The sequence below is a fragment of the Protomyctophum bolini genome (genome assembly GCF_963924005.1).
Source record: "Protomyctophum bolini genome assembly, chromosome: 21".
NCBI lineage: Eukaryota > Metazoa > Chordata > Actinopteri > Myctophiformes > Myctophidae > Protomyctophum > Protomyctophum bolini.
In genome coordinates this window covers 24832773-24857955 of record NC_137882.1, presented here as the reverse complement: position 1 = coordinate 24857955, position 25183 = coordinate 24832773, and the positions used below count along the sequence as shown (strand labels likewise).

Sequence of the window (25183 nt, the reverse complement as noted above, 5' to 3'; positions counted from 1 at the left end):
GATTTGGCCTGAATGAAGAAGTTCTTAGTAAGCGGTATGAGAGAAACCAAAGCAAACACTCTACTAAAGATCTCCAGGAGAAGATTTATGGTCGTAAAAATAAGACTGAAATATCTTGAGAAAGAGAGACATTTATCAAGAGAACAGATCCATTACTTCACACTCCAAAACAGCAAAGCCAGGTTTTTCCAAATCAGTGGTAAAAAGGGGACAGCAGCAGATCAATAACATTGAACTAGGTCAACAATGTAGACGAAAGAAAAAAGAAAGCAATACATCAGACATTGAACCACTTTTCATGATAAAATAAGAACAGTATCAGCACACAATGTGAATAAATTAAAATGGTAATACTGAAAACATAACCGGTTCATGTAGTAGTAATAACGGTAGTAGTTGTGGCAATAGCATAGTCTAAGTGCTGAAGTTTGCAGGAACTTGGCCAAAATTTGGAAAACATTGTAAGACTACTGTCCCGTTTTCCCCATCCACAGTATAAAAATGTATTCCTTTAAGGCTGGCTTCACGAAGGAGAGCGGAAGGGCATATATTGTGTGTGTGTTGGGGCTATGAGGCTGAGACAACCACACTCAGCTTGGCCTGCTGCTCGGCAGGGAGTAAGATCACGGCACACTGGAACTCCGTTGAGTTGCGCTGGGCAAACTCCCGGATAAGCATGGAGATAGTGGTCTGGGTCTCTGAAGACGGGAAACGTGAGACACAGACGCGACAAATAAATAAATGCAAAGAAGACAGACACTGTAGCATTCACTGTAACCCTAAGTGTACGGATATTATACTAGCCTGCACAAAACTATGCTATTTCCATACTGTCTGTGGAACAATGTGCTGTGTGACCTGTGGTTCTCACCTGTATCGACCTCCTTTGAGCCCAGGACTTGGCTGGAAGCAGCAACGATAGACTTCATTTGGCTCACAATCTGAAGAAGCATAAGGTACCATCAGCCTCATACTCGCATTCACAAACAAAAGCACAATCGAGACATTACACAAATACGAATCCCTGAAGTAGCTTTGCTTCCAGTCCTCCTCGGGATATAGGTACCATTTCAACAAATGGATTCTATTTCTGTTTTTATCTGCATTGTGATTTCAACAGCAGATATGAATGGAGCCAGTGCAAGCCGGTGAATGCATATTGCACTGGCTCCATTAACCTGGTGCAGTACAGGGTATGTATACCCTGTACTGCACCAGGTTAAAGTACAGTTCTTTATCTGTCCCTCTGTATTTGACCCATCCTAACTACAGTGAGCAGCCACAGTGCAGCACCCACCCAACTCCCAACGCCAGTGAAGTGGTTAAGGGTAATGGAAGGCATGCATGTCTTTCGGTGTGGGAGGAAAAAAACAGTAGTACCTTGAGGGAAAACCATGCAAACACAGGGAGAACATCCACATAGAAACGCCCCCAGGCAGAGTTTGAACCTTATATATGAATAGAGACGGCACCCGGAGGAAAGCCTGAGGCGAAATGGCCGAATTTGGTATTGAAGCGTGGGCCCAAACACATGAACGCGCTGGTCCGTTGACCATCATTGTGCACGTTGACGATGACACGTGAACGCCGTTTCATACGTGAACGCACATGAACGTGTGCAATGATAGTCTGCAATGTGTTTGGGGCAAATCCATCCAAGAATGCACTCTGTTCCTATCCGGAAAGAGGAGTGAAATCGCCTCATGCGCTTTAGAGCAACTTAATGCAAGTGGATGGGAGGAGAACTCGGGTGCCGTCTCTATTCATATATACTCTAAGGTTTGAACCCACTGGACCTTCTTACCAGAGCAGGGCTGTGTGTGTAGAGCATGGCCAGGCAGCTATAGACCGTCTTGTTCTCCTCCATGTCCTCTTTGAGGGGCAGGCAGTTGACCAGAGCAGGTACAACCTGGGAGAGGAAGCAAAACACAGAGGACTCTCAGGGACAGGGATATTTCAGTCTATGTAGACACCGTCAATGTTTACTGTTGCTATAGTCAGTGAAAAAAACCCCTCGTCAACATAATTATTATATTATAAACATATGGTTACTAATTGTAGGCTAGGGTAGAGAAAATACGTATTCATTTCAATTACCTTGGAAGAATTTGGAATGGGAAAATTAAAGTGGTTAAATATGTCTGTTGGTTTTATAAATATTGAACTAATGAAAATTATTAAAGATGCTATAATCTAGGCGCTGCAATCTGCATTCAAAGATTTTCCTAGAAGCTTTGTCATTGGTCAATTTGCCTGTCTGCTTCCTGATTGGTTAGTCATTACGACCAATGACAAAGCTTCTAGGAACATCTCTGAATGCAGATTGTGGCCCCTAGATGTGTCTCACAGAGACTACACTTCTTTGGGGAAAAAACCCATTGCTGGCTGTCTGAATACAAAAAAGGAAAAAAAGTAATAAAAATTTGACATATTGCAGCTTTAAATAATAACTACTAAATAACTACACATTTGCAAAACCGCTCCCCCCCCCCCCCCCCCCCCCCGCATTTCCTGAATAGTAACCATTTTGGACATACAAGGTTTCCGCCCTATCTTCTCATTTTATGTGAGGACCACAATGGAAATATGTCTCCGACACTGACTGACTTGATTGTGTTTTTATCGTCTAATGTATTTTAACTCTCAACTGTATGATGGTTTCTTGCAATCAAATCAAATCACACGACGTCGACAATGACAACAATTTTTCTTTTAGCACACCTGCTCCAGCGGCACAGCATCTACGTTGCTCCCAATCATTCTGCAGAGGGCCGCACACAGGTTGTCAATCACCCTGAGGTCAGTCTCCTTGACCAGCATGTTGGAGAACAGGGACAGCATCATGGGAAAGTCTCTGATACACGACCCGCTAAGGAAATACATTACCATGAACGGCTGCTCAACACACACACAGACACAACAATGAATGGGCCAGTGTGGATACGTAATAATATGTATGTACTAGGGATGTTCCAAGCTTACAATAAGTCTCTTTGCAATGCATTGTGAGCTTTCAGATTGGCTAGTTTCGTTATATTTGCTTCTTGATACTCATAGTTACCTCTAGTCTACAACAAATCTCTTAAAATAAAAAATAGTGGATGTAAAAAACTCCCCCCAGAATAGGGATGCTGGGGTTCAAGTGGTTTGTGGTGTGAATAGTGCATATACAGTATACTGTATTAAAGAGGCCATTCTCAGGCAGCGTTGGAGGAGGATACGTGACTACGAGAGGCCCCGCAGCCTGCGCCAGGGATCCCAGTCCAAACACGCTGTTGTTGCGGACCTCCGCGTCGCTGTCCCTCACTCCGGCCACCAGCACCGGCAGCAGCCGGTTGGCCAGGCGGGCCGCCAAAGGCCTGCCCCCGGGCACGTTCACAAGGGCCTGCAGAATCTCCCCGAGAGTCCCCATGGAGAATGAGCGGTCCGCCACTGTGCACGACGGCTTCTGCAAGAAAAAGGGAAACGTGTGAGGAAATGCTCAGAATTTGACAACCTAATTTGTTTTTACAAAGAAAGGAAAGGAAAATGTTCAGACTACAAACGTTTTTTTCTTTTTACCCCCTTAGTTTGTATCATCGTTACCGAGACCTCTGGGACTCTAATTTGACGAGTCTGCAAGCTGGAGTGAATAATGGGGAAGTTCCTTGCGTTCCAAAAAAAGCACACACTCTTACAACAAACATATAGATCACGTTTGTCATATTTTTGCAGGCATGTTCACAGCCCTGAACCAAACAAATGAATAGGATTTACCAGCCAAGTACCAATAAAGTTTAAGCTGAATGGGAAAATGAGAGCCAACTCTGTCCTTGAACACAAAGGTCACCGTTGTAGGCCAGTGCCGCGGACCTGAGGTGTATAATGAGGTGTATGTTTAACTACTTCAATCCTACATGCTCTGTTGAATTTCCAGTCCAATATCATGATATGGATAGAATATCACGAGTTTTGGCTCCCGATCCGATTCCGATAATTTGAAAATGATGTGAACGGCCCAGATTTCCGATCACCCGATCCGGACAACCCTACTCAAAATAGCGATGCTAGCGGTCAATGTGGTTAATCCTGGGATTCAAACTCACAGCTTTGTTCAGGATGAGGGGCAGTAGGTCGTTGAGGAAAGGCGCGAAGGTGTCCGCGGGCACGGCTGAGGCCAGCAGAGGGATGCCCTCACCGGCAAACTCCAGCAACATGGCGTCGTACTCCGCCTAACAAGAACAACACACAAGATACTGAATCATAAGAACACGGGCAGCAAATTCTGAAAGTAAGACATTAAGGAAAGCAGGCATAACGAACTTCCTGGGTTTTTAACCGTCCGACTGAAATCAGAAGACATTTAAGAATTCATACTCACACATCACTATCAACCCAATATTCATTTACTGCCCTAACTATTCAAGTGAATCTCCTCTAACCAGTTCTCCCATGTAAATATTGTTCTCCTCTATGCTCTTCTTGTGTATCTTCACGCTGAACAAAATCCCCCAAGGATTGATTACTTCTTTTGCACACAAGAGCAGTGTTTTTCTATAGAGACAACGATCCAAACCTCTTCATCGTCGGCTTCATCACTCTCGCAGTCCTGACATGCCGTCTGCACAAAGGGTGAGAGAGAAAGAATGAGAGCGTTACTCATTTTTATAGAACAGCCGTCACACACACTTAAATCACTGAAGCAATGCAGCTTTTTTAGCTACATTTGGCACTCGAAAAGGCCAAAGAGATACAGTATTTCACAGTACAGTGTCAGTGGAGCAGCCAGTGGATGTCAAGGATCAAGGAAGTGGAAATGTAGCAAAAATAACAATGTGAGATACACAGTCTCAATAAGCAACCCCAAACAAACTTCAGTTCAATCAAATCAAAGCCCACCCCCCCCAAACACACACAGTTCCCTCTCTCACCTTCTTCTTCAGCACGTCTCGGATGGCGTGGCAGATCTCCTGCAGGCGACCGGGTGTCTTGAGCGCCTCCTCCTGGCAAGTCTTGACGACATCGTTCATGGCCTCCAGAACACTCATGACCACCTGGCGCTCGCGGTCGGTACGCACTGCTCCCACGTAACATGGCAACACCACGTCCAGCAGCTTCTGGAGGGCTAGGGGATGGAGGGAGGGGGAGGGAGGGAGAAAGAAAGATTTAGAAACTACTAACCTACTTTAGATCTCTTGTTTTATCCCCTTGATAATATGTGTCAATAACCCCTGTCCCTCATTTAACCCATAAGAACCAGGAAAACATCAGTGTGTCATGTTAGATTTTAGGGTTGGCTATTCAAAAACAGCAGATCTACAAAAGCTCACAGTGCGCCACTTTGTGCCATGCTGCGAGCTTGTACATCTTCTATTTTGGAACATTTAAAGAAAAATCTCGAAAGTGTTTGAAAACGTTAAATAATTTCGAAATAACGAGTTGAGAACTACTGATTCAAGAAGGCAGTAGTAGAGTCTGCCTCAGGTCTCCATGGCCTAGATGTGTCCTGTGATGTATTTGCCATTAATTACCCTGGTGGTTGGCCTCCGAGGGATTCTCCTTCCACACCTTGTGCTGAGCTCTGCAGAACTGGCCGATGGCTCCGAACGCCGCCCTGCGCACGTCGTCATGTGGAAACTGAGGAAGAGTTACAGAAAGTTAAGAGAGTAGGATTGTAAGTTAAGTAGGGTCGGAGAGGCTTATTGTCTGTATAAGACGTGCGAATCAACAAAACCCATCTAGTGTAAAGAAACATTATGCCACCTGTTCATCAACACATGTGAACGCTCACGTGACCAGAACTAAAATACACACACACACACACACACACACACCCTTCACAGTTCATTAGACAGAGAGGGACTAAGGCAGGGCGACTTACATCTGTCATCTCGAATACTTGCTGAAAGCTGGACTCCAGGAATGGCTGGAAGGCAGCACTGGTGCAGCAAAGACACAAGAAAACAATGATGACATCCATTCATGAAGTTGACTGATCCAGTAAAATCACAGCAAGTTAGGCTACAAATGGAACCAAAGTAATAGACCATTTTACAGGTCCACACAAGAAAATGTGCATGTGTAATTAGTTCCTTTTGAATTAAAAGTTTACACATTTGGATGTTTGCTCTAGGACAGAAAGGTACATGTAATAGGATGCTTTTGTGTTTTTGCCGTCACACCATGACTGAGCAGAGCTGTGAAAAGGTACCCTGTGTTGAAGGCGATCTCTCCCAGGGCGTCGCACGCATCCTCCTTCTCGTCAATGTAGGCGTTTTCCACACTGAACCTAAAAGACGGAGGGACGGATCGGTCAGAAAACGGGCCAATTGACTAAAGAATATTTGATGTGTGTGTGTTCAATGTGCTGGGGGGGGGGGGGGTTGGTTGTCCAACCTGGCAACGTCTCCGATGTCGATCTCAGGCTCGTCGTCCAAAGTGATGTCGATGCTTTTCTCGTCATCTTCGTTGTCATTTTCGTTGTCGTCTTCGTCGTCGTCGTCCAGGAGGACAAACGCCTTGTCCTCCTCCAGGTGTGCCTGACGACAGATAAGGAACGGGGAAAAGGGTTATTGTCGGCAGAAACCTTGTATCTCCATATTTAAACCTTTGATAGTGAAAGTGTAAGTAGGTAAGTGACGTGTCTGTTGGTTTTATTAACATTCAACCAATGAAAAGTATTAATTTGATCTTGAGACTAAATAATCGGATGCTTTGGGACCCAGGTTATTTTACTATTATTTACTGAAAAGTAACAGTTTTGGACATGCAAGGTTTCTGCCGTACTAAAACGACAACAATATCATAACATAATAATACTCCATACCATGACTCCCTCGGTAGACTTGAGGGCCATCTGCATGACATTGGTGATGGCAGTGAGGTGAGGAGTCAGACAGTCAGGACTGACGGTGGATACTGCAGAGTACAAACCGTACCTGGGTAGATAGGAGACAGAAAGATGTCTTGCTTGTTATGTGATGATTACCGGTATTCATTATTCATTTGTCATAGGATAGTTTGAAGCACTGGGTAAACTGTTGCACCTTTCTTCGTCCTTTGTTCAAGCTTGACTACAGGAGCCGTGGTCTCAAAAACATAGAGGAAAGCTGATGGAAAAAGACTCGCTCACTGTATAAAAATAAAGGAGAACTCCTTAGTCCGAGAAAAAATGTGCTCTGTGACTTGACTTATTCCTGTAGGCTCCTAGGTGGAGCATAGGGCCGCAATTACACCCCGCCATCAGACTCTGTTCTTCAGCTGGGCCCACAATAATCCGGTCGTCTTTGCCTCACTCTCCACTGATCTTCTCCAGGTCTGTTTTGGCCTTCCCACCAGTCCAGTGCTTGCCTAGTGATGTTGTCGGTAGGTTTTCGGAGGGTATGTCCAATCCACACCCACTTTCTCTTCTTCACATCCTGGCTGATGGAGTTTTGGTTGGTTTTCTCCAACAGGCTGGCATTTGATATTTTATCGGGCGACCTGATGTTCAGAATGCGTTTCAGGCATCTGTTGACAAAAGTCTGGAGTTTGTTGGTGGTAATATTTGTCTCTGATCCATAGAGGAGAACTTACTTGACGTTGGTGTTAAATATTCTGGTCGTATTTCGGAGGGACGGTGCTTTGGCGTTCCAGATAGGTCGTAGCGTGGTGAAAACGTGTCTGGCCTCGTTTATTCTGCTTTTGATGTCATCATCTGATCCACCATCCTTGCCAAGTATGCTCCCGAGATATGTGATGTTGTCTCCCTGTAGTTGGACTGGGAGGTCCTGTTTGAGATTTACCTTCATGAGTTCTGTCTTTTTCACATGTGCTCTGTGCTCAAGGTGAAATTAAAAGGAGCAAAACGTTTCGGTCCTGGGACCTTCGTCAGTGCCATTTCTGTCACCTTTCCTCATATGATAGTCTTACAGGTGTAAAGCATTTTTTGTTGTTTTTTTGGTGCACGCTTTCATCATTTTGTAGCATTGCGTGAGAAAGGAGAGGTAGAGCGGGGGCAAATGCAAAGACATAGAAACAGGTTAAATAACAAATAAAGATACTGAATATCTGATCGCAGGTATATACACAACACATACAGCATCATCTGCGGGTGTGTACATAACGTGCTGCCAGGAGCAGACAAACAGGAGAGATATAAGAAGCAACAGAATGTGAAAAGGAAATGAAGAAAAAGCATAAAGTCTCTCTCTCTGTCTGTCTGTCCCGCGTGTGCGCTTATACGTACGTGCATCGCCTGAGGTCGGGGTCATCGATGGATTGGGTGAGGTTGAGTCCCAGCTGAACGCACTCTGCAGCCAGAGGACTGAACACGTCGTTGCCGATGGTGCGGGCCAGCACAGACAGAGTGTCTGGTGATAAACCACATGAAGACATTAACAGACATTCAATCACAAAAACTACAACGTTACAAAATGCGACTTGAGCCACAATCAGAGGTGATTTCAGGAGATCCGTCTCAGTAACCTGATCTAAATTGGATTGCACGTGACTTTGTGTTTAGACTTATGAAAAAACTAATCGGATTCCAATCTGGACGTGGCACAGATCTGGATTAGATCTGGATTTGGCTGCCAGTCTGAACACACAAATCTGCGACAGATTTGATCTGGCAAATGCAGTGTGAACGGTCGGGGCCAAAAGATCACATTAAGAGAAATGAATGGGATTTGGATCCGGATGTGATTGCAGTCTAAACGGGGCCTTGGTTCTTGTAATGTAGACGTCAGTGAGAGGAGGCCTTACCTAGGGCCTGAGTCTGCAGGGCTCTCATCTCCTCCGTGGTGGCGGTGAGGAATCCCTTCAGGCTCTCGATGACGGGGGGGAAGTAGGGGACCAGCAGACCCTTGGCGGCGTTGGCTGACAACAGACAAGACAGGAGATGAACATCAGGGTTCAGTCATCATTATTCACTCAATTAAAAAAATGGGTGTGTGTGTGTGTGTGTGAGATCAGTTGCAAGTGATAAGTAAAGTGTATTTGAGACTAAATTATTGCTGCATGTCACAGGCTGCTTAGCCTGTGACATAGGTCATAGTTTTTTCCATTGAAGACATGGATTAGTCAGATAACTAACTCTAATCTGATTCCTCATTGAGACAATGCTTGCGATCAAAGTAAAGTCTTTGGGGTCGATACGATAGGAAGACGGCCAACGCAGTGTCCAGAACCACTGACCTATGGCACTGATGGCCGACACGGCCAGCTCTTTGATCTTGAGGGTCTCTGCATTGTTGAGGGCAGACAGCATGGTCTCCATCAAGGTGGGCAAGTAGGGAGCAATCTCCTCCCCTGTCACCAAGAAAAGATTTAAGGAAAGACTCATTTTACTGCATGACGTTAGATTTCTGTGTTGTAAAATACCACTTTAAGGATAAAAGTGACAATGTGACGATGCAGAACAAGGAGATAAAGAGGATGTACAGATTTAAAAAGAGTCTGTGTGATGAAGCTGATAAAAGCACCATTATATTTGGTATGAAAGCCGTTATGCCTTGAAGGCATGAATAATGTGTGCAGCATGTTGACCTTTTGTGTCATCGACTGAAATAAACACCAAAGCAAAGTTATCCAAAGCATTTTCATTTTCATTTAGCAGTCACCGTGGGCGAGTGTCTGTGCAAAACTACACAATGGTTGTTCTTAAAATACCTCTTTACCATGTAAAATATGTCCTAGTAATACATCTGCTATTCAATTGGCATAGTTGCTTAGATTAGAAGTCAGTTAATTATTGAAAGATGTACAGTGATACTCTTTATAAACTGGAGGTTGTTGTTCAATGTCACTAATGTCCGACATCCTGCATCACTAGTCAGTTGGTGGGTGTAGGGTGGGTGTATGCCTGCTATACAGACAGCTTGGTGCAAAGAAGACAACACTCGATGGAAGTCACACAATATAAAGGTTAACCTTTACCCGATGGAAAACCCCAAAAAGGCCAGTCGAGTCAAGGCCAGTTCAGTAGTTACCATGCAGTGGCAAAGTGCCAAAAATCATGGCTGCAGCCGGGTGTATGATTTTGTACAGTAACCACAACACCACACACTGCAAGTAAATCTTACCCAGGTTCTCCATGAAGTTTTCCAATGCGTAGAAGGCCTTGGTGACGTGGCCCACCTTGGCCTGGTTCAGATGGGCCATGTATCCCAGCAGTAGAGGCATCAGCTCTGAACAGTACTTGCTGACGTCCGGCTGGAGAGAAGAGAGAGGAAGGAAGACAAGAGAGAAAGCGGGCAGAGGATAATGTAAACTTACTATTAACCCATTTTGGGCAGGAACCCCTTTAGCTATAGAAAAATAGCAGTCTACAAGCTCATAGCCCAGGTCTGCTATTTTTGAAAAATCGAAGAACGACATAGCTTTTTCAGAAAACGGTCAGGATGTAGACATTTTTCAAAAATGATGACAGGTCAAAATGGGTTAACTGTAGATTAAGTTCAAGTAGACCAGTGCCGGCCTACTTAGGAACAATTTAGGCATTTAGCAGACGCTCTTACTCCAGAGCGTCTTACAGTAAGCAAGAAGAACACATGGTAATACATACAAATAATCATCGAGGATCATAAGTAAACTAAGAACCAGTAGAATAGCTGTACAATGAAACTACGAATATAGAATATACTACACTATAGAGTAGACATAATATGCCATCTAAATTACATAATCTTAGCCTTTGCAGACGCCTGTATAGTCGTCGAGGCTAGTGCAAGTGCTACCTAGGGCAAGGGAACAATGTGAGTTGGGCGCTATGAGCTTGTAGATCTGCTATTTTTCAATAGCTAAAGCATAACATAATGCCAACATCAAAAGGGGTTCCCGCCCAAAATGGGTTAAGATACAATGAATTTTATGTTCACTGCAACATGCGAAATAGTATGTACCAAATAGACAGCATACGCGCACACGTTACACGATAGTAAGATCCTGAAGGAGAACGTCAAATCTAAAAATATATATATTTTGTATTAGTCTGCAATGAGACGTGTTTCTAATTTGGCTGTGTGCCGTCAACACAACTCAAAATGGTTAAGGAAGGACCATCTAACTCTGTAATGCTAACAAATCAAATGAAGAGGTACGGTAGGCTCACCTGCAGGTGTTCAGAGAACTGTCCCAGGGCGAAAAGGCCAGCGCTGCGAACCACCTGATTACTGTCCGACAGGCTCTGACAGACCGTCTGCAACATTGACGACAGCAGCCTAACACACACACACACACACACACACACACACACACACACGCACGCGTTTCATTTATCACTTAACTTAAACCACTTCATTGTATGTCAAGTACAGGAAATAGCCAACCTACAAGCTCACAACACATTGCAGCATAACGCATTAAGAGCTTGTGGATTTGCTATTTGTTGGCCTGTTCTCATTGAATGTTCACACATTATAATATGGCCAGAATAGGGAATGCCACAGCATTTTCAACTTCAGTGTGATATCCATTTTGACCTGACTTGGCCTAAGACAGCTTACTTGGTGCGTATGTGGTCTGCACAGCCCTCCGCCACCACAGCCAGACACATGAGGCCCCCCTTCCTCTCATACGGGTTCTCACTGGCGAGACAGGCCCGGGCCAGTGGCATCTGATGTACAACAAACCAAGAAGAGGCAACACATCAGTCAACCGGTGCCCGAGGAAAGGACACTGGACAGACGAGTCGACCAATATCACGACACATCACATTAATGTTCACGCTGGGATATGCACAACATCACTCACCAGATGTTGGAACAGTTTCTCCGGGGGCATGTGGAGTGCCATGGTGTCAATAATCTGCAACACATAAAAAACACATTAAGTCTGGCTTTCTATTGAAATAAGCTACTAAAACTTTTGTAGTTTGACTTTTATTCTTTGGGCAGTTAGCTATCATCTGAGAGACAGGAAACTGAAAGCAGAGAGGAGGAGAGACATTAACACATTTAGTACCGGAACTGCATCAAAATAAAGGCGTTGCTTGCGCCAGAGTAATCGCCAGAGTAGTGATCGCTTCTATTTTGAAAGCCATGAACCGGAAATACTTTCTTAAAAAAGTTGACTGACAAAGTGCCATCACAATCTCCGATCATCTTAATATATTTATATACGCTACAAAAAGAGTTCATATTTTGCGGGAGAGACGGATGAGGAGCAGAAACGCAGCGCCAGCATATCGATCCATTCATCACCACGGAGAGCGCCCTGGATGAGGAGATACTAGTCATTCTTTCCGCCGCGCTAACATTGGAGTCAATGACAAGCTAATAGTTTCACAGAGCGTTAGCATACGGCAAGCGAAAAGCGAAATGCCAAAAAAAAAAGAAGTAATTATTCTGAATATTATTATCTCGCCCCGCGTCGTTTGGACGTCGCTAGGACGTCCACAGACGTCTAAGGCGCCTCTCGGTTCCAATCCTTATGACGTTTCAGGACGTATTATGTACAAAATGTGTTAAACACAGCTTGTAGCAGAAATCCAGCCGAAAGTGAACCGGGGATGTTACAACTAGCCTACATGGGGTCAATGCACTATCCAGTCCGCTCAGGGGGGCAGTCAGACAGATATTTCGTGAAGCCACTAAGGAAATCGGGACTTCCTGAAATTCAAATAATGGCCTGTTGTGGCGCTGTCATTGGGCCCAAAAAAACCCATAGCTCCATAGAGGCCCATGTATTTGGGCCCAACTTCACCTAGATTGTATTACCATAATAAACATGGTCATGAATACTTTCTTCTTCCAGTCTCTAATTTAAAGTCTCATTTCTCATGTCATAATGTTCTTTTTGGAAAATTATGGTCCCATTTATTAAAAAGATTACCATAAAGTTGCGTATGTTCTGAGGGGCAGTCTTGAACGGGAGGCACCCCCCGTTCAGTCAAAATAATAACCAACGAAGAGTAAGGGGGGGGGGAAGTCCCGCCTCGTTGTCTGGGCCAGTCAATGGCCAGCTGGGCCCAAACGGATCTAGAAATATGGCGACTTACAGTGCAAGGAATTACAGGCTTCATTTTATGTCCATGTTAGACCCGGGGAACGCTTGTCCATATTTTTTACAGTCTATGAGTCCGCTACCCGTGTGCCCGGTAAGACTTTTTTTTCCCAAGCAGGCTTTGCAACCAGGCCATAGTAACAGAATGAAACATGGCCACAACCTGAGCAGCACAGTGTTTGGGGTTCTGAATGGCTCCAACCTGAGCAGCACAGTGTTTGGGGTTCTGAATGGCTCCAACCTGAGCAGCACAGTGTTTGGGGTTCTGAATGAAACATGGCTCCAACCTGAGCAGCACAGTGTTTGGGGTTCTCGTTGTCTGTGGCGTCGTCGTCGTTGTCCTCTTCGTCCTCTGGGTCCTCCTCGCCAGGTGGGGGCGACGCACTCAGCACAGGGAATATGGTCTGTAGGATGGGAAGCAGTAACTTTTGCTTCAGAACAGTCTATAGAGGGAGAAGGAAAGAAAGAAAGGGAAACACAGTGCTGTTAATGTCTTTTTCATTACAGTAATTGCTTATATTTATGGTACAACTCATTGATAGATACATTTTTATCTACAGTATGTGGGCCATTCTGTGTTCTTACAAAGGAACGTGTCATATAATGAATTGCATTTTTATAGCGATTTTCCAAGTGCTCAAAGCGCTGTACAATGGTTCATTCATTCATACACTGGGAGGTGAAGCGGCGAACAGTCAACGCCAGCGTCCTCACTTCCCACATTCACACAGCAATGGTGGCAAGCTCACACCGACCAACTCATTGGAGGCAATGTAGGGTTCAGCGTCTTGCTCAAGGACACTTCGACATGTGGACAGGAGGAGGAGCCGGGATTCAAACCGCCGACCCTGGGATCATCGGACAACCTGCTCTACCTCCTGAGCCACAGCCGTCCTATATGACAGGGTAAGCTGCAGCTAATTCAATTGATAACTGAAAAAAATATCCAGGGAAACAGTGGATACCTCCCAATGACAAAAGCGGCACAGTATGAGAGGGAGCGACATCTCTGGCCAGCTGTCTATGAAACAATGTTGTGCTGCCTTCACACATTAAATGTACATTAATTATCTATTAGCTCATGGTGCGTTGTGATCCTCTCCTCGCATCTATTTTTACCATGCAAGCTGAATAACTGACATGACTGGGGAAGGAGCCAAATGCCTCCTAAATTATATGCAACCTTTACACCTGTCCTTGATTATGGTAATATTAATTCGATCCCGTCCAAAGCCAAGTGTTGTACGTACAGTATGTCTCACTTCTTGTCTCTCTAGACTCGCCTATCAGCCTATCAGTACAAATGTTTGCTAATTCACAAAAGGATACTACAGTGAAGTCGGTTCACGGTCACGGAAGTTGTTGTAGGCGATATGTGGGGATTATCTGATGAGGTACCATTTGAGTGGGCAAAACCTTACATAATACTAAATTATAATAATATAGCCTTTCCATAGGATTATCTTTTTGTATTTTTCCAAAAAGAATACAAACAGCCAATAGCATATTACAAGTTATGAATATTGAACCTAAGGAAACTAAAACAATAGTAAAAGGCTGTTTGCTGTAGTAAATAAGGCAGTGTGTTTGAATCTGCATACAGGGCTCTCGCCCTCCCACCCCTCACTGGTGCGAAATCGGGTAGGAGAAACGGGGACGTGTCTCAGGTACGTCTGGGTAAATTCAATGTAGTGGCTATACTGGAACAATGGACAAAGCCAGCGCTAACAAACCTACACCCACTGCTTTGAAAGCCAATCCCGATACATCATATGAAGGACTGGACCATCCTTGCATAATTTGGTTCTGTGATGCATCGATTGGTAGTAAGAAATGTAAACAGAATGAGGTACAGTCAGACATTTAGCCTAAAAGGAGAACACAAAAGAATCATGGAGAATTGTTTCCATTGTGGTCATATGTTGCGGTCCTATATTGCCATTATACATTTATGTTAATCCATTCTAGACGGGGAAACCCTTTTGGTGTTTTAACTAAGCATTAGGTTATACTTTAGCTCCTACAAGCAAAATAGCAGATCTACAAGCTCATAGCTATGAGCTTGTAGGTCTGCTATTTTGCTTGTAGGAGCTTGTAGGTCTGCTATTTTTGAAAATTTGTGAAAATACGGCACAAATCTTTGAATATATATTCTTTCAGAAGACTTTTTTTTTATTTCGACGTCAGGCCTAAATGGGTTAATGTTTCCAAGCCGTTTTAGTCCATTCCTTGCATTTAGACGTCACCAGCATTAGTGGACATGTCTGGCTAAACGAGACCTCTAACAGAGACAGAAATAGGCCATCCTTTTATAGCAACGGGTGAGGTGACCTTACCTTGCTTTTCAGCCTGATGAGAGAGGCGATGCAGTTGAGAGCCTTCACACGCACGGAGTCACTCAGCGTGGTGTCAGCGCACACCTAATGCAGACACACACATTTAAATGCATGCCATCAAACATCTCACCCACTGCTCAGTGCTCACACAAACCCAAAGTAAATGACCCACGAAAACTAACCTCCAAGCAGAAGTTTACAATATCAGTGATGCTTGGGACAATGATGGACACCTCACTCTCCATCAGCTCATCAAACACCTCCATGGCCTCGCTGGCTTTTTCCTGTGTGCACACACACACACACACACACACACACACACACACACACACACACACACACACAATGTTGGGCTGTTGAGTGTAGGCAGTATCCACAAATGTATTTATTATAATTGTTGTATATATTTTCTAATTTTTCTTTGTTTATATTTTTCTCCAATGATGTGTAAATAATGTGTATAACATGAATATGATTTAAATCATAAAGTGTAAATTGTATTTTTGTGGTGGGCAACAGGAAGACTTGTTGAATCGGCTATCCCTATATATACAAAGTCAAACAAATAAAAAATACTGCATCATGATCTCACAGGAACATGATGGGACCAACAACGAACAGCTGCAACTCCTCGGATGTCAATCTAAGTTCCTCCATTTACCTGATCCGCCTTGATGAGGTGTTTCAGAGCCACAATCAGTTTTGGGATGAGCGAGCGCATCAGGTTCTGAGGGACAATACATCACTTCAATCAATACAGATTACAGAAGGTGATGTTTCACTTGTCTTAAATTACATTTTCCATACATAGTGTGAACAAAACATGCAAGTGATCAAGACACAAGCTTATAAATAATGCATCGCCACGTGTTGTGAGGATGTAGATCTGCTATTCGTTATACAACAACATATTGGTTACGGGTGACTGAATGCAATAGTTAATCTGACATAAACTTCCTAATGCTTTTGTTCCGCCTTCAAAGCTTCCCTCAAAGAAAACCAGTGCCAATTTCCCTTTCACAGTAGCTTCACATGCATGTCCTAATATAGAGGGTATGTGCATGCATAACATTGTTTAATGCAAATCAGATTTTCAGACTTTTCTGTTTGGATGTCAAGGTCAGAAAGTCGTTTTTGCCACTCAGTATACTACTCTATGCCCATGGTGACCTGAGATGGAATGATGATGATGCCTCACCATCTCCTCTGAGCCTGTATATGCGGTTATGGCAGTGAGCGTGAGGATGCAGTAGTACAGGGCTGTGGGGTTGTCTAGATCGTCCAACACGGTGCCAAACAGCTGGAGCAGCTGCCGGTAGTGAGGCTTGAAGGGCTCAGGGTTGGACTCCACCACTTTGCTCAACAGCAGGAGGCCCACCTGGGAACACAAAGGACACCTTTAGACTAAATATAAACTTTCGAGACCTAGTGAAATGAAAAATATGTTTTTTCACAGTTTTAGAGCATATCCGTGGTCACATGGGAATACCTAAATTACAATAGATGCAAAAACAATGGGGAAATTTCCATTTGTGTAGGTTTATATCAAAAGTCCCTAAAAAGCTAATTTGAATTACTTCCTGTTAGCAAAAATGTGCTGCGTGATGACATACATAGATTTGTTTTTGGCTTTTGTGCCTTTATTGATAGTATCAAGTGAAGATGGACAGAAAGGGGGAGAGAGAAGGGGAGAGACATTCAGCAAAGGTCGTCATGAACGGGACTCGAACACGCAACACGCTGTCAGGCAAGAGACTATTATGTGGCATGCGCCTGGACCACTAGGCCAGCAGGGACCTGACATACATAAGACTCTTGTGAATATAAATTAATATTGATTTCATTCACCCATTTGATTCATATAGCTGTACCTTCCCTCAATCACAGGTTTTGATTATTGAACTACGCCGTTTTTAATCTCATTATTTCAAGATGACATCCAGACCGTATATTACTCATTTTAAACTTGATCAGCACACTAAAATATGTATCTAACATTGAACGTGTGTAGGCGTCGAGGTGACGAACTATCCTGGCGCCCACCGGTGAATCCTGGTAATATAAAATGTGATGGATTTCTCTGAACTTCTACTTGAGGTCTGTATACCTGTCTATCCTGAGGGTTGTTGCTGTTGGTGGACTGGTTGAGGAGTTGGAGGAGAGCTGGCCAGCGGTCAGGTGTCTCATGTTTGACCAACACAGCACTCAGCTGGGACAGGGAGTGGCGCACAGTATGTCTGCAACACAGAGACTTGAATGAAGGGCCAGTCATTCACATTCAGGCTGTGGTGTATATTATAACTCATAGATTCACTGTACAGATATTCTACTGTTAGACAGATGCTAGGTTCATAGCTTGCTTATGATTCTATTTCTATGTATTTTAAGTATTACCATGTGTTGTTCTTGTTTACTGTAAATCACTCTGGATTAAGAGCGTCTGCTAAATGCCAAAATTGTAATTGTAAATTGTGTATATATTTACATTAAAGGGGTCAAATACATCGGAGTGACACTCGTGGCAACTTACTCTGACTCTTGTGTGAAAGCTTGTAGCACGACTGCCTTCAAGCTGTGGCACAATAAAACAAAACAACCATATCAAATTATCAATCATTATTAATATTCACCTCATTATACAAGCAGTAAGGAGATCGTATTCCAATGTTTTTTATTGGCCATTTCCCCTACCATAAGCCCAATGGGAGGTGTGCTAATTTGCTTATTTCCATCGCTCAAAAATCAGTAAACAGTATCCCAAGTGGCATTTCGATGGAAATAAGCGAATTAGCACAAAAACCCAACCACCATTGAGGGCTTATATTAGGGTAAATAGCCAATAATGCACTTTTGCACAAAATAACACCTGGACATCTTTGGTGGGGACGTAACAACTACAAATAAAGCTTTCTAGCATGGAATGCTCCTTTAAGGCACCTAATAACTTTGGTGACTGACTGCGCCACACACGGAATATCTCTAATACCTTTCTCTATGATCCGGGCTTATCTTCTTCCAATGTTTTTTCACTCTCATCCTCAGCATCACTGCAGCCGACTGCCGGATCTAAACAAGAGGTGAAAAGATAATAAAATACCAAAGTTATAACACAAGTAGATTTGAAGTTGATCTTCAGAGCATATTTAGAGCTCAGGTTAATAATAAAAACATACCTGAGGGTTCTGAGAGCCAGTCATGACAGCACACAGTGCAGGGATGATGGCCGGATCTTTGAAAGCCAGCTTCAGCTGGGCTGTGGCCTGATGTGGGTAAACGGACACCAGACACACATCACTAGTTATGTGACTCAGAAAACACATTTGTCTACACAAACATCATTTCCCTCGACGAGATTGACAGTTTAAACTGTTGAACAGTTTGATGTTATTCATTTGCTCAATAAAAGTAGTAGCTTACATAAAAGACACAAATTGGGAAGGGGAAAAAACAATCAAGGGCGTATGTGTAATGTATGCGAAATCATACATAGGCCTATAAACAAAAGTTAGATGGATTTAGACCTTATTTACTGACACAAACGTGTCATTTGTTACCTGCAGGATCACTGCATTGTCTGGCTGTGACAGCTGCCCAAGAATTTGCTCCAGTTGTTCTGTCATGTTGGCACTCCTCTGGTGTCTGTCGTCTTATGAATTATTACCAGTCTTGCTTTGAATCACAAAGTTGATTAAAAGCAGTTGTCGGCAGTCTCCCACTCCCACAGCAGACCTCTACGTCCAGACAGCGTGTACTGTCAAAAGCTTGACAGATAGAATGTCAAATGACAACGAATCCTCCCTATGCAAATAGTAGTTTTGGGCGGCTAGCTTGACAGCTAGCTGTCTGAATTGCCTTAATAACACTTGTGTATTAATATTAAATACGATAATACGCCGGTGAGAGAAGACACTCGAACGGAAGGTGGGTGAGGTTCGGTTGAAGTTGTGTCGTGACACACCGTCCCCATGCACCACGCGGGCTGAACTATGGATGGATCCGAAGGAATGGATGGATGGAGCTCCATGTGAGTTGGCGAACTTGGCGTGTTAAAGGGACAGCATCATGCACCAGCACCGTGAGCCGGCCGAACGGCGACATCTGTCGGAACGGAGGACACGCTGCTGCACAAAAATAAATTTGAAATTGATTGATTGAATACTTTATTAACAGATCACAGATGGCCCAGTTGACTTCAGTCTCCCAAAACATGGTCTCATCTGAGCCTACACTGTAGTACTTCACACACACTGTCCATGTATAGAGATGAATAGCAATGCAAATAGAACCATTAGGCTTGCTGCAGTCACTGCAGTGCAGTGCAGTGCTCTCAAATCCTTTCAGTGGTAACTGGATCATTTGCACATCACAGAGAGAGGGTGCACAAACAACACAGGCCTAACCCAAATCATCTTCGTAAAAATAATTACAAATGGTGGAGAAGGTGTGAAGGAGTGGGTGATATGATTTAATTTACAGTTCAATCAACCTTGACCTGCAACATGTTCAGACAATGTGCAGGTAAATGGAGGGGAGGGTCTGGCTTTTAAATTATTCACTAACTCCTCACCTCTAGTGCAACATGTTCAGACAATGTACAGGTAAATGGAGGGGAGGGTCTGGCTTTAAAATGATTCACTAACTCCTCACGTCTAATCTAATCTATATACCCATTAAATAAAACACCTTATTTGTCACGGATGAAAATATTAAATTTCCTTTTAGAATCAATACAACATTGAACATACATACAATTGAAGTGCATATTTGATCGTTTCATTATAAAATCCTGAATGTAATGCAGGCCATTTATATGCTTCAGCTTCACAGATACACACCATGTTCAGGTCAATATGAAAATGGCACTTAGCCTTACTATACTTCTCTCAAGACTCAAACCCTTTCAGTGGTAACTGAACCATTACATCAACTGCCACCACACCACAGAGGGGAAGCATTATAAACAACACAGTCCTAATTCATAAACAAACCATCGCTGTAAAGTGAGTGGGAGTACAAATCGAATTCAATTTATCACAGGTTCACGCACACATTTCCACTACAAGCGCTGTAGGCCTATACCCTTTAGCTTAAGTACCCATCAGTGCCTTCACAACATGTTCAGACATTGTGCAGGATAGTACTTATAATATGCTTGAAGTGGTTCAACTGATTAACTCATTTTACTGGGGATTGGGGAACCCCTTTGAGGACTCCTGGGGGTTCCAGCTATATGCCACTTTAAAAAACTCAAATGTGTGTGTGTGTGTGTGTGTGTGTGTGTGTGTGTTCTTAAGATATTTTTATTTAGACAAACATATCATACACAATTACACATTTTATTTCCCCCCCACAATGACAGATTGTTTTCACAATCCGAAAACAATGAGTTTTCAGATGTGCCAGCCAGCCAGCAAAATAAAGTAGGCCTAGCCTATTTCTTAATGTGAGTCCCTTTCTACATGTATCCAAAATCCAAATCCTATCAGGTACTATTTCACACCCTACTATTTCTGTAAGTTGTTCTAAGCCTATATATTTCCAAAACTCCTCCAAGCATGGACAGCTCCACAGCATATGAAGTATATCTGACTCCAGGCCATAGACTGTATAACTCCAGACTCCATCAGAGACTTTGCATCTCTGGCAGTTGGTGTAATAATTATTGAATATTCTATGCATGTAACTATGTGGAGTATAATAGGTTCTATACACATTTTAAACTCGAATAGCCTATAATATAAACACTTCTGTGGGTCCTACTCCCTGGCACGACATATTTTCAAATGGATATATTTTCAGATGGGGTCAGCAGCACAGCAGCCAAATAAAATATTTGTATAATACTCCTTGACGTGAGAAAAGAGTGACCATCACTGGTTTAGTAAGCTATGGTGACTGGTTTAGAAGGGATTCAAATGGGATTGGGGCCAAATTGGCCAATTAAAATGTAGCAGTGACGTCCACACCCCACCTGGGTGCACGCCCCAACCACACCCCTCTTATTAACGGCTCCCCCAGTTCACCAACACTGCTTTGGACGGATCCGTGCAGAGATATACTGCTTAATTTTAGGCCTTGTTTTTATTATTGCGACCTATACTGGAACCAAGCGGTTCCGTCGCTTTTATTTCCCTTTAACCCGTTTATTTGAATTAGTAAATCAGTAGGGGTCGGTTTGACATGGCGGAGTGGAAGACGCAGCTAAGCTACAATTACCACCACCCTGCTGCTGGTGGTCTTTATGCCGCGGCTGCGTACGGGTACGGCGCCTACATGTACCACCAACCGGGGGTGGCACCAGAGCAGAACACCGGGACGGCAGCATGGGCTGACTCGGGCCTTGTCGCCAACTACCACCACCACCACCCCGGCATGCCCCATGCGTCTCACTATAACCCCGCTGCTGCAGCTGTCACGGGCACCCGGGAGGCCGCGTCGCCACCCGAAAGCCCCGCGGCGGCACACGTCGTTGGGAACGGCCATCATCATCACTATCCAGGCTCGCAGGGTGTCATACAGTACTACAGCAACCCGCAGACGGGCCAGGTCTACATGCCGGCCCATCCGTACGAGAAGGCATGGGCACATCATGCACCCGAAGCCGCCTGCAGTGACGATAGGCCTGCTACACCATCAAGCGACTCTGAATCCCACACGTCACCTGGTAAGTTAGTTGATCGCATGTAGGGTTGTACAAATATGTTTAAGTCTATGGTTGTACTGTTTCGTCTTTCTGGTTCACGGGTAGTAAAACTAAAATGCTTCACACGCTCCCTCCAAACCCACGAGGTGTAGTCCATTGAGGACGGCCTCAATGGAAATAAGCCATAGGCTTTCTTGAGTTTTAAATCCTCATGGAATACCTTGCATAATTGAACTGTACTAACTTTTTTTGCAAACTGTTAATAAATCAATCAATAATTTATCCCTTAAACCCCCTAAAACGTTTGTTTTTTGATAATAAACATCCAGCCTCACCCTTTTCAATGGCGACACCTCGTGGTATATAGTGAGAATTGCATGATAAGATTTCTCCACACCCTGTCTGAAAAGCAGGGCCTGTTTTTCAAAATGTATTGCCCAAGGGCTGGCATGGGCAGACTAATATCACAAAATATATATATATATATTTTTTACAATGGAAGATTTGTCTGACCAGTGACTATCGCACATTTTAAAAGCATTGTTGTGACCCCAGAGAACCAGTTTTTAACTTCGACCTCTGCTTTCCTCTACACAGATTCATTGAGCCCTCGCTGCAGCAGCAGAGATGGAGGTCTCCCCCAAGCAGATCCACAAACCTGGTCAAGACAGGACAGTGTCGGCTCGCTCCCAGACGATCCGAAACCCACACTTGAGACAGATTCATGGAGCTATGGCTGCCACGCAAGAGAGCGAGGTCCCCCCTACGCAGATCCAGTTGCCTGGACAATAAGGGAGCTTGATGCCAGGAGGGACAGTGTCAGCAGCAGAGATGGAGGTCTCCCCCAAGCAGATCCCCAAACCTGGTCAAGACAGAACAGTGTCAGCTCACTCCCAGACGATCCTAAACCCACACTTGACACCGATTCATGGAGCGTTGGCTGCAACGCAAGAGAGCGAGGTCTCCCCCAAACGGATCCAGTTGCCTGGACAACGAGGGACATTGATGGTGCGACTGCGAGGGGCAGCGTTAGCCCCGACAATACTGAAGTACCTGAACCCACACATGACGCCGATTCATGGAGCTCTGGCAGCAACCCAACCGAACGAGGTCTCCCCCAAACGGAGCCAGTTGCCTGGACACTAAGGGACCTTGATGGTGCGACTGCGAGGAACAGCGTTAGCCCCGACAATCCTGAAGTACCTGAACCCACACATAACACCGATTCATGGAGCTCTGGCAGCAACCCAAGCGAGAGAGGTCTCCCTCAAGCACATCCAGTTGACTCGGAGATGGATCTCGACGATGGGAGGGACAGTCTGACGATGGATCTCGACGATGGGAGGGACAGTCTTAGCCCCGACACACGTGAGCAGGTCCCCGTCTCTCTGTTCTCAGAGAATCTGAATATCCCCACCACCGTAGGGGACGTGGATGCCCCTGACCCCATACACGCACCTCTGTCCACCCCAAAGAAGCGAGGCAAGCGAGCCAAAGCAGCAGCGAATGCTGTCCGGCCAAGACCAAAATCCCGGTCAGCATTTTCAGAGGGTCAGATGGACACCCTAATGCAGCGTTTCAACACTCAGAGGTATCTCACCCCTGGTGAGATGAAGGAGCTGGGAGAAGTCACGGGGCTAAGCTACAAACAGGTAAAGACTAAATGTGATGTAAATCTAGTTTTATACTTTTGATTTATGTACTTAACTATACACACACACACAGGCAATCATTGACTCTTGTGCAGTGTTTAATAATGAGAGGATAATTGGTGGCTTTATGGGCAATATTAATAGATTTTTATCTGGTGTTTCAGGTGAAGACCTGGTTTCAGAATCGCCGCATGAAGCTGAGGAGACACCTGAAGGACGGCGAATGGGACATTTCTCTCAAAAAGGTTGGCAGCAAGAAAACCAGTCCTAATGCCAGTCCTAACCCTGCACTCGACACCGACAACATCCAAGCAGTGAGTGACCACATCATAATGAAAGCTATGAGGGTTTCCATTTTCTCTCTGGTCTAAAAAGTTAAAACATTTAAGAAATGTCTGTCCAGCCCAAGTGTCCTGTTTATCAGTAACAGATAATCGGCAGCAGGCTGGGACGCACAAAAAGTCGTCCATTAGGGGAGGCCCGGCCCGAGTTGTGGCCGTGGCCTTAAATGCAAGACGATATACACACCGCCAATATTTACAGTAGCTCTATGTTAGATATGTTTGTGCTTCAAGTTCTCTGTATATTAAAGGTAGGGCAAGTGATTTTCTTTGTTAAAGCTCAATCTATATTGTGATAGTACTCATTGATATAGAGTGTTTGATCAGTAACAGGACTCTATGTCTCCAGCTTTTTATTAAACATTTTATCCAAACAGGACAGAGAACTCAGTCAGGACCACGGATACAGATTAAACGTAAGTGTGACACAAAAATTAGCAGACAAACACTTACCTGACTTGCCTAGACCTTACTAACCACAAAATATCACCGTAACACCCATCCTGTCCTCCCTGTAGTATCAAGAAGAGGTATTTCGTGCCCAGCTTCAGGAGCAATACAACCAGCAGATGGTATCTGCGTACAACCAGAGCCCTGGCCAGAACCTGGCCTACTACCAGTACCTGGCAGCGATGGGTGGCTACAGCGCCTGGCCCTCTGCTTCTTCCCAGCCTGCGGCCCCTCCAAACGGCTGGACCACGTTGAACCCGTCTCCCGCACAGACCACACCCTATGAATACAGCACTGCCACAGCTGGCAATTCCAGTGGCAATACCAGCATCGACAGTGACGACGTGGTCGATCTCTCCATTCATGGCGGCGCCAGCCAGTAGTAGTGATTTGTCCAGAGACTACAGTGAGAATGCTACTGTGATGTTGATAATTGGCCTGTTCACGGCTGCGGTGCATGTGTGTAGTCTCGTTCGTGTTTTATATTTACCCCCTTTTTTCCCAACTGTTTTAATTTTTTTACTGAGTACTTAAATCGTGTCCTTTGCTCTTGGCAACTCTCCTGTGAGTTTGAAGCCCTGATGGATGTCTGTTTTATCACTTATGTACTGCCAACAATGCAAAGTACTACTACATGTCTAGTCTACACATTTGCCTGGGTGTTTTTTTCTTTGTTGCTTTGAATGCCAGTTCACGTTGCTACTTGAAATGTTGTATTTTTTTACATTTGGTACAGTCAATTAAATCAATGAGTTCGGAATCACAAGAGTAAGTGTGCTCTCTGGGGAAATAAGTTGC

The 25183-nt window shown here is 44.3% G+C and overlaps 1 protein-coding gene across 1 annotated transcript; it reads right to left on the bottom strand.

Moving 5' to 3' along the window:
* Positions 1-121: 121 nt before the first annotated feature.
* ipo4 (importin 4) lies at positions 122-19331 on the bottom strand. Its single transcript, XM_080793390.1, has 30 exons — positions 18854-19331; positions 18473-18559; positions 18286-18365; positions 17830-17871; positions 17407-17536; positions 16498-16677; positions 15961-16026; positions 15482-15583; positions 15300-15383; positions 13251-13406; positions 11713-11766; positions 11466-11575; positions 11072-11180; positions 10044-10173; positions 9157-9270; positions 8725-8838; positions 8207-8330; positions 6806-6917; positions 6376-6518; positions 6191-6268; positions 5861-5918; positions 5511-5616; positions 4911-5104; positions 4556-4600; positions 4086-4211; positions 3222-3448; positions 2722-2854; positions 1805-1909; positions 872-941; positions 122-698 (listed from the first exon to the last, which is right to left on the bottom strand). Exons 1-30 carry the CDS (start codon positions 18917-18919, stop codon positions 568-570), a joined length of 3276 nt encoding a protein of 1091 aa, XP_080649516.1. The 5' UTR covers positions 18920-19331; the 3' UTR covers positions 122-567.
* Between the last annotated feature and the right edge of the window lie 5852 nt (positions 19332-25183).

What these genes read in the sequence shown, in the direction of transcription:
- ipo4 (XM_080793390.1), bottom strand. Translation starts at nt 18,919, where the DNA reads ATGACAGAACAACTGGAGCAAATTCTTGGGCAGCTGTCACAGCCAGAC. An exon ending in TTGTAAACTTCTGCTTGGAG is followed by an intron (nt 15,384 to 15,481) that starts GTTAGTTTTCGT and finishes TGTCTGCATTAG; the next exon opens with GTGTGCGCTGACACCACGCT. An exon ending in CCCGACCTCAGGCGATGCAC is followed by an intron (nt 6,918 to 8,206) that starts GTACGTATAAGC and finishes CTATCTACCCAG; the next exon opens with GTACGGTTTGTACTCTGCAG.